The following is a 16,411-nucleotide window of genomic DNA, read 5'->3' as shown; positions in this document are numbered from 1 at the left end:
CTAGCTATCTACATCCAGTCTTATTTCTGGGTCTGATGAAGTTCATTTCCAAATACAAACTACTCCGTAACAAGGACGCTTTGCACGTATCACATAAAGCAAAAGCTTCCTTTAGCAGTGTCTCCGTATATTAGTTATAAGTTTGTGTGTGTGAATGGGATGACGTGTGTTAAGACATTTGGACCCCCCCCCCCACCCCACCCACCCTGCTGTCATGGCAGCTGCTTCCCAGGGGCACTTGGTTAACCTTGTGAAGAGAGGAAGACGAAACCATTCTATTGAATAAAACAGGACCCGCACACGCACCCGCAAATACACACACACACACACACACTTCCATGCCTTAGCAACACCACATTCATTTAAGAACTGAATCTCCAACGTCCTATGTTACTCAAGTCATGTTGTCTGGGTTGATCAATCTCTTTTTCTGGAGGGGGATGTAGTAGGGAAGCCGGGTGTGTGTGTGTGTGTGTGGTTATTTTAATGCCGGAGGCCGAGTCAGACTGACATTCCTGATGGAGACAGTTGTGCCTTCAGCGTGCAAACACACACACACACACACACACACACACACACACACACACACACACACACGTACACACACACGTGAGTACAACAGTGAGATTGTGTTGAGCGGACTTGGTATTTGCCATGACTCGGCTCACAGTCACTTGACTTCCTCCCCTAATGCCCTGATCCGGATCACTAGGCCTGCTACTAGACTACTGGGCTAATGTTTGTCATACATTCCTGCCTTTGTTCTAGAGTATAGTACTGTAAGTGAGACTATTTAATATAATATAGTATTTTGATTATTGTGTGTAAGAGTATTTTTTGTAAGTACAGTATTGTATGGGAGAGTATTGTGTTTAATGCACTAGAGTATTGCATCTCATAGTATTATGAATAATACAGTAGATAGTATTGTATTTGAGAGTATTGAGAGTAATACATTCGAGAGTATCGTACAGAAGGGTATAGTGTGTAATACATTAGAGTATTGCATATAAAACTATCTAATACAGAAGAGAATATTGTGTGAAAGAGTTTGCATTCGAACAGCAGGGCTACTGCAGTGAGTAAGCTATGAAATACCTCACAGTGCAGAGAGCCAAATGGAACAGATTATATTCTGCAGTCTTATCCTCATGCCAGAACCACCATATGCACCCTAATGGATGTGTTTGTGTGTGCGTGTTTGCGAGAAAAAGTTAGGACTGATCACATCGCATGAATAACATCCTAATCCTGGGAGAAAGACACACGTGAGCAAGCCCGGTCACATACGGAGGGGTCGGCACCAGACGAGGAAGGAGAAAGGCTGTTGTCTGAAGATGTGGAGCGGGGGGGGGATGTGTAGGGCTGAGGGGGTGGGGGTGGGTGGTGCAGAATGGAGGGAGGGAAGGAAAGATAGAAGGGAGGACCGGAGAGGATGGGAGTGTGGAAGAGATTTTAGCTTAGTAAAGAGGAAGCCCTCTACCCTGCTCCAATGCCCAGCTGCTGAGTCTATATTTAGCCTCTGTTGCCATGGTCCCCAAACGTACGTGGCAGACCGACGTGCACTCGCACAAACACAGTGAGTGCACGTGTGTGTGTGTTACTGTGTGTGTGTGTGTGTGTGAGAGTGAGAGAGTGAGAGAGAGAGAGAGAGAAAAGGTGTGCGTTGGCTGCGGAGGAGTACTTAATTCCCCTTAACATCTGTCTGTGTGATTCAACACATGGGGCAGTGTAATTTGAGGTTAAAATACAATTTCAAGAATGGCATTCCTCATATCATATGATAAAGTACGACCCACCCCCCCCATCGCTGGGGTGGATGCCATTCCACCCCTCTTGAATTTCAAGAATGAATGGAAGTTTTCCATGCGTAACAAACAAAACGACAGCACACTATGTGGCTGTAGACTAATGTGGGCACATTTAAAGTTCAAGTGCATCCAAAAATCTCCAAATGCATGTAGAGCAGAGGTACTTAGTGAACCATGGTGAGGGGGCGGGCGCTGAGAGACAGTCTGGATTACTGCCATTCACATATTGAACGTTGAATGAGTGGAGAGAGCCATGCCCTTGCATGCTACAGTATGCCTGGAATTCAGTCCGTGTAATGAACCGTACCAGAGCACTTCCTGCTTTATCTCGTATCAATGCAGGTCATGGGCATGACAGAGATTCATATTTAAATATGAATTTCCACACGTATGTTTTTTAAGGATGCATGGCAGCAGAACACCTAACAAAGAGGCTGCTCATGAAATCATCAGCAAAAGGGCAAAAGTAATTTGCATGCCCCAAATTAATATTTAAATAGGAAATTCCACACGCATTTGTTTTCGGGATGCATGGCAGCATAACGCATACAGAAAAGGCTGCTCAGGAAAACATCAGCTCTTTAGTTCCGGCACAAAAGGAAAAAGACGATCTACACACACTTTTCGTGCAACATATTTTGGTATGGGTTGGGTAAAATATGATTGCATTAGAAATATGTATAATTTGCAAAAGGGATCAACATGTTCTATTTTTAAAATGCTACTATGTGGTTACTCATCTTTAATTCACAAACTGCTAAAATGATCCATATATTATTCCAACCACATACTCAATAAGAAAGCCCTTATTGACATTATTGGGTGATTATAGAAGGGACAAAATTGGTGATTATATTTAAATCTTCCCATTAAAAGTAATAGGAGTGTTTTACTCCATTGTTATGGTGGAGAACGATATTACAGAGCCTCCCGCCAGGCAACGAGTAAAGCAGTATATTTTATTATCAATGATTATAATATAACTATGATTTTAACCTATGAGAAGAACATGAAATATCTCCCAGAGCTGGGTTGATATGGCTGTTTATCAGAGCAGACAAAGAACAAAACGACAGTACGTTACAACGGGATTGTGGTTTATTTCCTAGGAAACATAATTATTGAAACTTTAAATTGCAATAATCTGAATTCATCCAAAAAAACAGTCAAAGATATCTATACAAATGTAATCTAGAGATGAAGAAAAAGAAATGGATTACTCAGTAGAATGTGTGGCTGGCTGGCTGCAGGTACATTTTATGGTAACGGTTTCCATTGAGAAGCTGTAACTAATTCCCCCCAAATACTAAAGCCTTAATACTAAATGTGACTAGATTCTAGCTTTTCAGTTGTCCAGTTTCAAACAAAAAAAGGAAACAAATGTATTTCTCTCAAGCAGTATGAATAATACAAGCTTATTTTGCACATTTACAATATTGATACTATTTCAAAAGGAGCATAACATAACTGAGCAAAGTATGGTTACATAGGTGAAAAATATTTACTCCAAATCAAGATATAAGAATAATGGTCTCACTATGGAAATTTGAAATACTGAGTGACTAGAAGACCTCTTTGACATATGGTGCTATTGACACACCATAACCACCCGCAAAGTGCAGAACATTTTGTCAACAAAATGTTTAAGAAAAGTATTGTATTTCAGTTGCCACCTTTTTCAAACTCAATTGGAAAAATATGTCACTCTAATGTATTTTTTATTTTCAGCATGGAACATGGATCCATTCCAATGGCACTTCACTGACACTGTGCAGTTAACGACTTATAAAGAGGCAATGACGAATATCGTAAAAGCCTGATTGATATCAGTCATGTGCAAATCAAATCTCATCTCAAATCTCACCCATATAATCCCTATGAATCACACGGATATCATTATATGCATACATGAACAGAGATGGCTGATGCTGGAATGTTTGAGAAAACTAACTGGAATCATGAGGAGATGGAATGATGTTATTGGCAATGGTTGGTTCACACACACGCACACGCACACACACAAAAAAACACAAAAACAAACACACACGGAATGGAAAAGGTGTGGCTATAGATAGATAGAATCGTTGGTTTGAATCATGACACTGGCTCGTCATGCAAGACGCAACTTCTGTGTCTAAACAGACCAGGTCCAACCAACTCGTCAAACAGATATAAGCAAGTTGGAAGATTCAACGGCAGGATTTCAGGGCTGCCATGGTGACCTTGCCCTATCAAAGCACATACAAATAGAGTGGGCTGGGGGCATGATTTACCCCCTTGCGTTTGGAATAAATTACTGCAGCGCTTAAATGGAGTGACAAGGCGTCCATCACTCGCCGTACTAATCAAGGAATCCTAGCCTGTGTGTACATAACGCATTGAATGAGGGTCTGCATCCGCAGCAAACGGAAACCCATGAGGTCATCCGAAACTACCGGACCTTGTCTATTATCTATTTATTGAAAAATGAGCAAAAGTGTCCTTGGAACCGGGATCGCGTCATCCCGTCTGAAGACTATCGAAACATATTCCAAAAATACCTGAATCTGTCTTCTTTTGAGGTATTACTACAGGAGCATTCTTACAATCATGCATCTAACCGGTAGAGCACTAAAAGAGAGCAGTGTGACATCACTAGAGCACACACACTGGAGCGCGCACACACACACACACACACACACACACACACACACACACACACACACACACACACACACACACACACACACACACACACACACACACACACACACACACACACACACACACACACCAGCATCGTTATCATATTCAATCCATGGGTTCCTTTGGGTTCCTTTGAAGCCTTTTTCTGTCTGATGTTGTTTAATACATCGCAGCTATATAGGTCGTGATCGAGAGGAAGGATTCTACTATGCTACTTCAGTCCTGTGTTTGTGTATGTACACTGTATTAAAGTGTTCTATATATCAGTACTATTGGGCGTACCGCACAGTAAAATGAAGCTTATCGACAGTAGAACAACGTGCAGCCTTTAACCTGTTTTTTTTTTATTCAGGTTTGCGCGTCTAAAAATGAATTGATGTTGTGGAACAAAAATGGATCAAGAGAACCACGCGCTCTGCTTTGGCAATCAGACGGGCGAACAGGGAGGAAGGATACGACAGTGACGTAACGGACGCTGTGAACGGGTGGTGAGGAATGCGCACCTGAGCGGAAGGCACCACCATGTTGATGATGCGTGGATCAAGACTGACAGTCCGTTGAAGAAAATAACTAAAACAGGGAATGTCATTGAAACAGGTCTAAACGGAGACGAAAACATAATCTCTTTCTAGGGTCTAATAGCTACATTCCAGCGATGGATGATTCACTGCTTTTAAATAAGAAATAAACAACCAGCGATGGTTCTCCACCACGGTGGGAGCAGGAAGCGGTGGGAGGAGGAGGTGGTGGAGGAGGAGGTGGTGGAGGAGGGGGCCCTATGCCTCCTGGTCACTGCAGTCGTCCAGGGCCTTACTGCTACCTGTGGAGCCCAGGAGGTGAGAGGAGAGATGGGGTGAGAGGAGGAGGAGAAGGAGGTGGAAAGGGAGGAGGACAGGGATGGGTGACCACCAGCTCTGTTACACTGACACCAGTGAACACCAGCCACAGCATCCCCCCTACACACGACAGACGTCTTCACCACTTTTAAACAGGGAGGTTGGTTGGGTTATGGGGCGGTGAGGGGCAGGGGGTGTTAAGAGGTACAATGAGGTCACGGCAGGTGTTCAATGTCGCTACACGTGCAGCTAGCTAGGGGTTAGTGAGGGGTTAGTGATGGAGATACAGAGATGGAGAGGAAGAGGGAGAGAGAGAGAGAAGTCCACATATTCCCTTCACACGGTTTTCAGGGTCTCTTAACCGGATGACGATCCCGCCGGGTTATGGGTGGGCTTGAACAAAGAGGTGAGTCCCGGCACAACAACGTCATTCAATATATGCTTTCACTGGCATATATTTCCAGTCAGACAACTATTAAATGTTAAGCATCCAGATGCATACCATTTGATGCATGCGGTTCAACACAGACAGGGCTGAACAAAGGTTCGTCCAAAAGAACACCAGATGTCGTTCTTTAAGGGATTTGGAGGATTTGAGTTATGTGTGGGTGTTTGTTAACCTGGCCCCCACCCCCAGTGTAAAGCACCGCATCAACCTGCTAGTCCAGAGCGGTAGGAAGCCAGGACTATCATACACAAAATGGTCTCAAAGAAAATCTTTTGATCAATGCGAGTGTTGCAACAAATTCACTGTTCAATATTCAAAATATATACCAAACTACAGCCACAATATCAGCTGAACCATGAGCCTTCTGAACCGTCACACCCCAACATCCATCACCTATTTAACTGACATGTACATGATAGATGTTAAATGCGTTAATATATAACGTATTCAGATGTTCTATTTGGTATAAGTAAGCCGCAAGGCGATTCGCCAACAGTCATTATCGTTCAATCATCTTTTATCATCGGTGGCTAATGCTAGACTATTATTCCTATAATATACTACTCTTATTCCAACTACTTCATGCATGGTCATGTTTAGTTCTGGTGCCCTTTGGGTTGGTTTTAGGCTCTGCTGCCTGATGGGTTAGGTGGTGAGTGTCTTGTCAACATGCCACAGATGCCGTCATCATTACCTCATGCAACGCAGTATTAACAGTAGTTCTCGATGGTGTCAAAGAATGAAAAGTTTACGGGGAACTCTGGGGTTGGGCCAGAGAGAAACAGAGAAAGAGAGAGAGAGAGAGAGAGAGAGAGAGAGAGAGAGAGAGAGAGAGAGAGAGAGACGGGTGCAAATGAGGGCAACATAAAAAAAAGGAGGGGGAAAAAAGAAGAGCAAGAGAAAAAGGTCTTAGTTGGAGTGAAGAACTCAAAGGTCAACGATCGATTCGGTAAGATGTGGGTTTGCTGTTCAAGAGAGAGTGAGATTCGCAGGCGATGGAATGAAAAATAGAAAGGTTAATAGAAAATAGGAAACAAAAATAGATTATTATTTTAAAAGGTTAGAAAGACTATTTGAACGATTAGAAAGATATGATTATTTGAAAGAAGTACAACGATAACCATGAACAAATATATATAACAAATAAAAATAGGAAAGGTTACATGATTTCAGAAAGTCAGCGATGCTGTGCTTCAGGAGACAGTAGTCAGAGGGGTAAGCAGCGTGCTTATAGTGCGGGGGGGGGGGGGGGGGGGGGGAGTACCTTGTGCTGAGTTCCTGTCGTTGAGCAGCTTGGTCTGGCTGTTGGGGAGGACCTTCACCTCAGGGGGCTCGGGGCTCTGAGAGCCGTGAGACGACATCAACGCGTTTAAATACTGCAGACGTGTCACCTAAACACACACACATACACAAGTACAAAGATAAATACGAAGAGCATGCCATTTAACCCTTTAGCTATTACATGTTCCTCATTAAAGGGTCCCTGTTATAACCAGTGGCAGTAGTGGGGTTGATGATGTTTGCCCTTACAAACCAGTAACACAAAATGTTTGATCCATTCAGCAAACACTTTTTTTAACCCAAACTACGTACAACGTGTTTTACTGAGATTCATTATGGGCGTGTAAGCCCCTAACCCCCAGACTGTCCCACGCCCCCAAAGAGGGTGTGGATTACAACTCTGAGTTGTAAGAAAGTGCAATGGGAGTGACTGACGGAGCAAAGACAGCAGGCGGTCGGGGGAGGGGGGGCGGGGGCATTACCCGTATGAGCTGCAGGTCAGTGAGGGCGCGCACGGTGTAGTCCGGACAGTAGCTGGAGGGGCTGGCGGCGTCCCCCAGCTCAAAGGGGTCTCTGGGGCGCTGACTCGACACCGGGGACTGGTGCACTGCGAGGAGGACGCATATAGAACACACACACACACAAGCACGGAAGGACACAAACAGAGCGCACACACACACACACACACACACACACACACACACAAACACACACACACACACACGTTAAGCAATGTATGATAAAATAAAAATGTCATCCCGACAGGAAATCGTTCCCGCCGTCCCGTCTGGGATTAACAATGCATGGTCTTGCTTTATCATCACAAATAAACAAACATATGTGCTCTTTACAAATCAAACAACCATAGAGATTATGGTCAAACTATAATTTTTTATGACACTGAATGGTCATTGTATTCTACAAACTCGAAAGATTGTACTGCATCACTTGTATTTATACGATTTGGGATTGTGTCTGAAAACATGTTAGTTCCACATCGTACCTGAAGAGGGCGCCGTTAGAGCAGAAACGCCGTAATACGTAAAAGCTCCATTCTCAAACTTCAGCCCCTCCTTCCCGATCTCCACCTCCACGCGACCCTGAGAATAAACAATCGTAGCAAGATTTAGCTCAAATAAGAGTGTGCATGAATTTAAACTGCTTCAACTTTTAAAAACAATAATTAGTAAACAGTGCACTGCTGCAATACGTTGTTAAGGTCTTAAAGAAGTAAGTAAAGTAAAGACAATTTAATTTACACACAGCATAAATGACCAAAGTGCTGTGGGGTGGATAACTAAAAAGACAAATGATACAGTACCTGCAGCAGGAGGATGAAGTAGTCGACGGGGTGGTTGCGTGTGTACAGGTAGTGCTCAGGACTCAGCCTGTTGCTGGGGTCAAACTGCACCTCCTGGTTCACACTGGGGTGGCGGAGGAGGTGGAACAGGACCCTCTCGGACACCCGGCCCGGACTGAAATGCTCCACTTCTGCAGAGGTCAGAGGTCAGAGGGGAGAGGTCAGAGAAGCCTTACTAGATTACCGGCCGCAGACGTGGCTGTGCAGGTCTGAACTGGGCTGGTGTGGTCCTGCCCTGAATGTGAAACGTGAAACTAAATATCTGTTTCAAAACAATTGAAACGTTCAGCATGGAAAGTAACACAGCATTCATTTGGACATTGGTTATTTGTGAATGAATGAATGCGCAATTTATTGAATAACATCAGAAGGATACTTTAAATCAGGCATCAAGGCATTATCCATCCGAATAATCTTTCGGATGGATTTCTCCCCATAAATAACTTTTAATACATAATAACATTGACTAAAACCTTTTGATTTCCCGTCACTAGAACAAACTATGCATGCAGCCATATATGGGTTTTTTTAAACAGATTATTAACACTGGTTAAAGAGAGCTGAAACGCTCTGCCTGCATACTAAAACAGAGGTTAATTTCACTGTCATTTCAAGAACCACCTAACGTAATGACTAATCCGACCAGCACTCCTCTTACCGAAAACCTTCAGCCCAACTGGAAACCCAGAATCATTAGAAGCTCCCTGTTAACCAGTCCCCCATTGCCAGCCCCCCTGTTAGGCAATCTTAGAACACATGCTGTAGATTAGCCTCAGGGACGATAACTGAGCCATCTGTCATCCCCCCCTCCATCCATCTATTTGTCTATCTATCTATAGTCTATCTATAACCATCAACATATCCAGCCACTGTCCCTCCATATATACCCATCTACACATCCTCTACCTATGATCCCCCCCTCCCTCTATCTATCTATACCAGGGGTCTTTGCAATACCATGTGAAGGCGATGCGATGCATACAGGCCACTTGCAACAATATTTTAAATATTTTCTTCTCTATTACTCACAACATAGGTTTAAAAACTATGAATTGATCCCATTTCAGAACACTGCTTTCTGTAACTAATTTAAAACATGTTTGCACTGGGAGGAAATGCCCCAAAAAAAAATCTGTAGGAATGATTATGCTGCCGCATTGTGCTGTGAATTTTTAAATAATAATAATAATAATAATAAAGTAAAAAAAAGTTTTTTTAAGTGTGCCAATGATTATGCTGCCCCGTGCCAGTTGTGGCACGCGTGCCTAGGGTTGCCGACCCCTGACCTCTATACCCATCAACATATCAAGCCCTCCCTCCTTCTACCTATCTATCCACTTCCTCTACCCATGAAGCCTCCCTCCACGCGTCCATGGACCAGCCCTACCTCTGGAGAGGAAGCGGTGCGTGGCCAGCAGCAGCTGGGGGGAGGTGCGGACCTTGGGCTCTCCTTCCGGGAGCTTGAAGAGGGAGAACTCTTCGTGGGCGGCCCGGGGCTCCAGCGTTATCTCCAGGGGAGCCAGCCGACGCTTGACCTTCATGTCCACTGGAGAGGGGAGAATGAGATTGGTTTAACAACGCACCACTGTGGGGGGACCACAGTAGGGACCAGAGTAGGGACCAGAGTAGGGACCACAGTAGGGACCAGAGTAGGGACCAGAGTAGGGACACAGTAGGTGGACCAGAGCAGGGACCAGAGTAGGGACACAGTAGGTGGACCAGAGCAGGGACCAGAGCAGGGGCCAGAGCAGGGGCCAGAGCAGGGACCAGAGCAAAGACCAGAGCAAAGACCAGAGCAGGGACCAGAGCAGGGACCAGAGCAGGGACCAGAGCAGGGACCAGAGCAGGGACCAGAGTAGGGGCGCCCCGGTGGCTCAGTGGGTACAGAGCGTACCATATAGGCTCAGTCCTGAACACAGCGACCCGGGTTTGAATCCTGCCAGGGGTCATTTTGCTGCATGTCCTCCCCTCGACCTTCCATACCTTCCTCTCTATCTCACTCTATAAAAACTCTATAATAAAGCATAAAAATGCAAAAATAAATCTTTAAAACTAACACTGCCCTGAGCTCCGATGTCCCGACACCGCTTTACTACCAAGATACTGCCCATTGATATCCGATGACATTACTTTAACACCACACTACAGTAAGCTCCGATACCACGACATCCCCTTACTACCAAGAATACTGCCCGTGGATATCCGTTACATTACTTTAACACCGCACTAGATTAAGCTACGATGTCATGAAACCCGCCTGTGGATATCAGATAGCAAATGGTTTGTTCTGGCTTACTATAACCCTAGCATTGGTAGTTGTCCGACAAAATCCTGTCGCAACAAAACTAAGGTTGGTAGCTATTCGATGGCATCGATTCACAATATCATTACCGTTGGCTGATAACCAATACATTAACTTGAGTACAATGTCCCTTTTGGATAATCGTCAATAAAATGCCTTGAATGCATAACGATTGTTTAATTGCATGATTTGTCTTCCCATTTTGCGCTCCTAATCATCCCTCTTCTTTGTTCCTTCTTCATCTTTATTGTTAAGGACTGTGAGAGCGATTACGGGCTACACATATAATACATCTGGACTACAAAACTACTGTTGGATGAAATGTGATAGCATCACTTTAATAGAAAACGATTGAAAAATAATCTGAATCAACAAAGGGATTTTAGCCATGAATTGTTTTCTTACTGTAACCGTCGGATTCATCCAGGATCTCTGATTTGATGATCTCCTCGATGACATCCTCCAAGGTGACCAATCCCAGCACCTCGTAGAAGGGATCTCCCTCCCCCTCGTTGTTCACCTTCTGGACAATGGCCAGGTGGGAGTTTCCTGAGAGAACATGATAGACAAGGGAGAGGTCAAATGACAATGTGAACATAGTCAAGAATGTGACAGTGTTCACATTCTTGATTTCTCCCCACGCCTCCCAAAGACATTGGTCAATAATTAGATGAGCTAGCATGTAGTCGTGGGCAGAATAGTCTATAGCTTATGGTTTTTGACTCACAGGCCAAAGGTTTTTTGACTCAAAGGCCTCCCAGTCTACCTATAGGTATCCTTGGACAAGGTGCTCCTTCTACTTCATAACCATAACAGTATCTAATAGAAAATACATTGTAAGTCACTTTGGATAAAACCATCTGCTGAATGGCTGAGATTAGGATAGGAAATAGGAACTTGATAAGGGTTATGATTGCAACAATGTTGAGTTCATATGCAACCACTTTGTGATGACATGTAAACAAAAACAAATATCAACACATTCTCTTACCAATCTTGCTTTACAAATGAGGCTTAATTAACCAGAAGTTAGAAGGGGTGTTTTGAGACCTCATCCAACAGAAGTGACAATAAATGATGTCTAACATGATAGCACAGGTCCACCTCAGGAATGTCCCTGTAATGATAAACCCATTTGGGTACATGGATTTCCTTGTCAACATGAGAATACTAACGCAATGAAGAACGAAACAATGTCGAAATCTGGGCGTATCCAGAATATGGAGTGAGTCAAACTTATGTCCAAAGTCTGGTACATTCTACACCACTGGCCGCTACCTATTCCAGTGGCACTGGACAGACTTAATGTCGCCATTACAAACACATCAGTGTCGGTCTGGAGCCCTGATTAATGACTCAATCCCTAGTAACGCAGCGGGTGTGAGCCAAGCCGTGGTGTTTTGGTGTGACAGTAAACTGTCATAAATGCAATGGAAACATGTGAAACGGATACTAAGAAAACCTACATTTCCAAAGGAAAGCCCAACACTGTTGAAAAGTACACGAGCGTATTCAGCGACACGTAACGCTGAAGTTGAACAAAGTGGTCACGAGCACACACACACACACACACACACACACACACACACACACACACACACACACACACACACACACACACACACACACACACACACACACACACACACACACACACACACACACACACACACACACCTTTCTTGAACTCCTCCAGCATGGCGTCCAGCTTGGTGTCGTTGAAGACGAAGTGCAGCGGGTGGTTGTAGAACTTGGTGATGGTGGTCATGGGGGTGCAGTCGTCGGGATCGACCAGGGCCAGGTCCTTCACGTACAGGATCTCCACGATGTTGGATCTGGGCAGAGAGAGACTCGTATGACGTGATCAAACATACCTGTTTATGAACACAACACAGCCTGAAGTTTAGCCAAGGCTAACCTGAAATGTAACCTAACAGTTGTCTACATCGTCCGATTACAATTCAGTCCTTTTTTGGTCGACATGTCCCTTGTGAGGAAGCGGGTGCCAGTAGGACTACAGGGAGAAGCTGGTCATTTGTGGTTCAAGACCCAAACCTTTTGGGCTGGGAGTCAAACCCTTCAGCCTCTGGTCTATCCTGACCAATTGGGTTATAGCGGTCTGGTTAAGGGGATCTGAATCACGATTCGAAAGGGTTCTGGGTTCGATCCCCAATGTCTTGTAGGTATCCTTGAGCAGGATGTCTAAACTCTACCTGGTCGTGAACACTGTGTAAAACAAACAAAAATCAAGCCGCTTTGGAGAAATGCTCCTGCGAAACGACAGCTTAGTGAAATAGACAAATACGAAAAAAGGCCTGTCCATGTTCTCCATGGTTTCAGACGGATGAAGACGCAGCAGAGCCTACGGGCTGGTGTCGGTGCCACACTCACTTCTCCTCCTCGTAGATGGGCACACGGGTGTAGCCGCTCTGCATGATGTCGGACATGGTGGAGAAGTCCAGGGTGGCCGTGCTGGGCAGCATGAAGCACTCCTTCAGCGGGGTCAGGATGTCCTCCACCGTCTTGCTGCGCAGGGCCCCCCGGCTAAACTCCTCCTTCACAAACTCACTGGGGAGCGGAAACGAGCGCACCCACGGGGGAACGGGAGACAGGCAGAGAATGACTCGATGGACGCCAGTGGGGGGATTAACGGTGATGGTGGAGGTGTTTACACACACAGGACCATCACAATCGCAGCTTTTTGAATTAAGAAATACAATTATCTTATGTTATTTGTACATTTGATGAATTAAGCATTTCTGTTAACTGTCCCTGTCGTTAGTGACCAGTGATTAGTTACAACTACCTAGTTATTTACCTATCCTATAGTGAGACGCAAGTAACCTGTACCTGTTATTACTTACCAGTAGTTAGTTAGTTACTTGACTTAAGTAAGCAATTATAGTTAGCTAGCTGTACCTGTAAGGAGTTACCTATAGTTAGTCCCCTGTCACTAGTTAATTGATAAGTAAGACTTACCTATAGTTAGTTACCTATACCTGATGCCAGTTATATGTTCCTAATAATAGTTACCAATAGTAAGTTAACTGTAGGTGTCAATACTAGTCCCCTGAAACGTTTTTCAGTGGCACTGGACAGACTTAATGTCGCCATTACAAACACATCAGTGTTGGTCTGGAGCCCTGATTAATGACTCAATCCCTAGTAACACAGCGGGTGAGAACCAAGCTTTGGTGTTTAGGTGTTTCTTTTAACAGTAAACTGTCATAAAGGCACTGGAAACATGACAAACACTTGATGGACGCCAGTGGGGGAATTAACGATTATGGTCTTACGTTATTTTTTAATTATTTTATGCCATTTTAGTTTTTTGGAATATGTACATTTGATGAATTAAGCATTTTAGTTACTGTTCCAGTCATTGATGATTAGTGATTAGATACCATTACCTAGTAGTAACCTATCCTATAGTGGGACATAAGTTACCTGTACCTGTTATTACTTACCAGTAGTTAGTTAGTTACTTGACGTTAGTAAGCAATTATAGTTAGCTAGCTGTACCTGTAAGGAGTTACCTATAGTTAGACCCCTGTCACTAGTTAATTAATTAGGAGGTAAATAGACATACCTTTAGTTACCTGTACCTGATGGAAATTACATGTTCCTAATAATAGTTATCAATAGTTAGTTCACTGTGGGTGTCATTACTAGTCCCCTGAAACTGATACTAGTTACCAATAGTTAGTAAGTTACCTGTAGCTTTTACTTTTTGCCAAAAGTTAGTTAGTTACCTGTAGGGTTGGGTAATAGTTAGTAACTTAGCTGTATGGGTTGACACGAATTACCTGAACCTGATAGTAGTTTTCAATAATCAGTTAGTTAGTTACTTGATAGAATTGACCAATAATTAGTAACCTGAACCTGATTCTAGTTACCAGTTAGTTACCTGAACCTGATACTAGTTACAAATGGTAAGCTAGTTAGCTTTAGGGGTCATTTCTAGTTACCTCTACCTTATACTAGAAACCATTATTACGTAAGTTACCTATAGTTCTTAACTACTACCCCAACCTGATACTAGTTAGCTATGGCTAGTTGGTTACCTGTAGGGGTCGTTGACGCTGGTGCGGATCATTTCCATGGCCCTCTCCCGGATGCCACACGTGCTAATATCCCTTCTGAGCGCGAGGTCCAGGATGAGGCCCAGCGGACAGGACAGCGGGCAGGTCAGCACCATGCACACCTGGGCCAACCAGGTGAGCCCCGGAGCCATCTGGAAGCCGTAGCCCGAGGCCAGGATGTGTGGCACCAACTCCGCCAGCAGAAAGATGAGGAAGGCGCTCGCGAATACTGCCGGTGCAATGGCGCCGATAGCCTTGTACAGCAACACCCCTACAACCGAGTGACCCAGGGCGCACAGAAACACCAGGGAACACACCTGCGGAATGGATGAATGAACGTTAAACGTACAAATCTTTATTTTAGTAATTTGGTTAAGTTAATGTTGTTTTGAGTGAACTCACCAAGAAGTTGCCTCTTCTCCTAATTGGCTCCAAACGTTTAGCGCCCCGCTTCTCCTCCTCCGACCCGCAGCTGTGGAGGACGTAGAGCTCGAGGGGGTCCAGCCACAGGAGGCTGAGGTTCACCATCTTCAAAACCCCGCACACCACAACCAGCGCCACCACCAGAACGGCCAGCCCCCACGCCGGGATGTAGTCCCTGGGCAGAACGCTCTCGGCGATGACCCGCAGTCTGTCCGGTCTGACAGATGCCCATTTCCCGTCACTTTCCCGTACGCACAGGTGGTGGTAGGTCTGGTCTCTTGCTACCCCTACGGCGCCCGAGGGGATGCTATCTTTGCGCGTCTGCACCGTTATAATCCGGCTGTACTCCTCGCCGGGGGGGACGAGGAGTTCCGTCGCCTCGAACGCGGCCGCTCCTCGACTTCTCTCCTGCGCACACGGGTCGGCCGCGTCTCCCACATCCCCGGCCTCCCCCGGAGCTGCTGTGGCAAACGCGACCCACGGCCAGCTTCCATTCAGCCGTTCCGATCCAAACAGGCGAACCTTAAAACTGGCTCCCGCTGGTGCCAAGATTGTTCGCTCCTTCATACACACCCGACCCTCCGGGTCTTCCAGTCGCAGCCCTACGACCAGCGGGGCTCGCTGGCTGCAGGCGCCGTCCCTGATCCCGCAGAACAACAATAACATCAACAGCAATCGTAGACCTGCCAAGCTGGCCACCATATTGGAATTAGTGAGCCCGTCTCTGCGTGGATCATGTGACGCTACCACTGTAGCATTGGACCCGCCCACCAGGACCCTGCTAAGCCAAACGGAGTACAGGGAAAACAAAGCTTGACTTTAGATTCATTTTTATTACGATTTAGGATAAAACAGCATACATTGATTTGCAATTATGACTTCTGCATGTTGCCCTCTGCGTTATTGCGTTGTGACTGCACCTCCGCCGTTGAAAACAACCTACCGAATCGAGATCAGCGTGGGCTGGGAGCCAATGAAAACACTGAAAACCAGACGATTCCCCGCCCTCCTTTATTTATGTTCTTCAGAAAGTATGCTCCTGCACCAACTATTGTCTACTCTACAATCAATGTGGTCACATTAACCTCGAATTCTTTAACATTACACAATGTAATGAACGAATGTAATGTGCTAAACTACTCGTTCTTTCTCGTGTCTTCTAGGTTACTTTGAATACAGAACA

General features: G+C 45.0%; 1 protein-coding gene across 2 annotated transcripts; it reads right to left on the bottom strand.

The window, feature by feature from the left end:
* Positions 1–2,887: 2,887 nt before the first annotated feature.
* Positions 2,888–15,954, bottom strand: cnnm3 (cyclin and CBS domain divalent metal cation transport mediator 3). Of its 2 annotated transcripts, none has more exons than XM_030341267.1 (11): positions 15,208–15,954; positions 14,788–15,122; positions 13,115–13,291; positions 12,401–12,558; positions 11,129–11,272; positions 9,809–9,967; positions 8,383–8,552; positions 8,065–8,161; positions 7,544–7,668; positions 7,045–7,171; positions 2,888–5,316 (listed from the first exon to the last, which is right to left on the bottom strand). In XM_030341267.1, the coding sequence occupies exons 1-11, from the start codon at positions 15,928–15,930 to the stop codon at positions 5,273–5,275; spliced, it is 2,259 nt and encodes a 752-aa protein (XP_030197127.1). In that variant the 5' UTR covers positions 15,931–15,954; the 3' UTR covers positions 2,888–5,272. The 2 variants fall into 2 exon arrangements, with proteins under 2 accessions (XP_030197127.1, XP_030197126.1); XM_030341266.1 differs by lacking the exon at positions 2,888–5,316 and adding an exon at positions 5,329–6,540.
* Between the last annotated feature and the right edge of the window lie 457 nt (positions 15,955–16,411).

This window comes from Gadus morhua, chromosome 19 (assembly GCF_902167405.1).
Source record: "Gadus morhua chromosome 19, gadMor3.0, whole genome shotgun sequence".
Taxonomy (NCBI): domain Eukaryota; kingdom Metazoa; phylum Chordata; class Actinopteri; order Gadiformes; family Gadidae; genus Gadus; species Gadus morhua.
The sequence above is the reverse complement of the archived record's forward strand: the minus strand, read 5'-3'. Positions and strand labels throughout refer to the sequence as shown.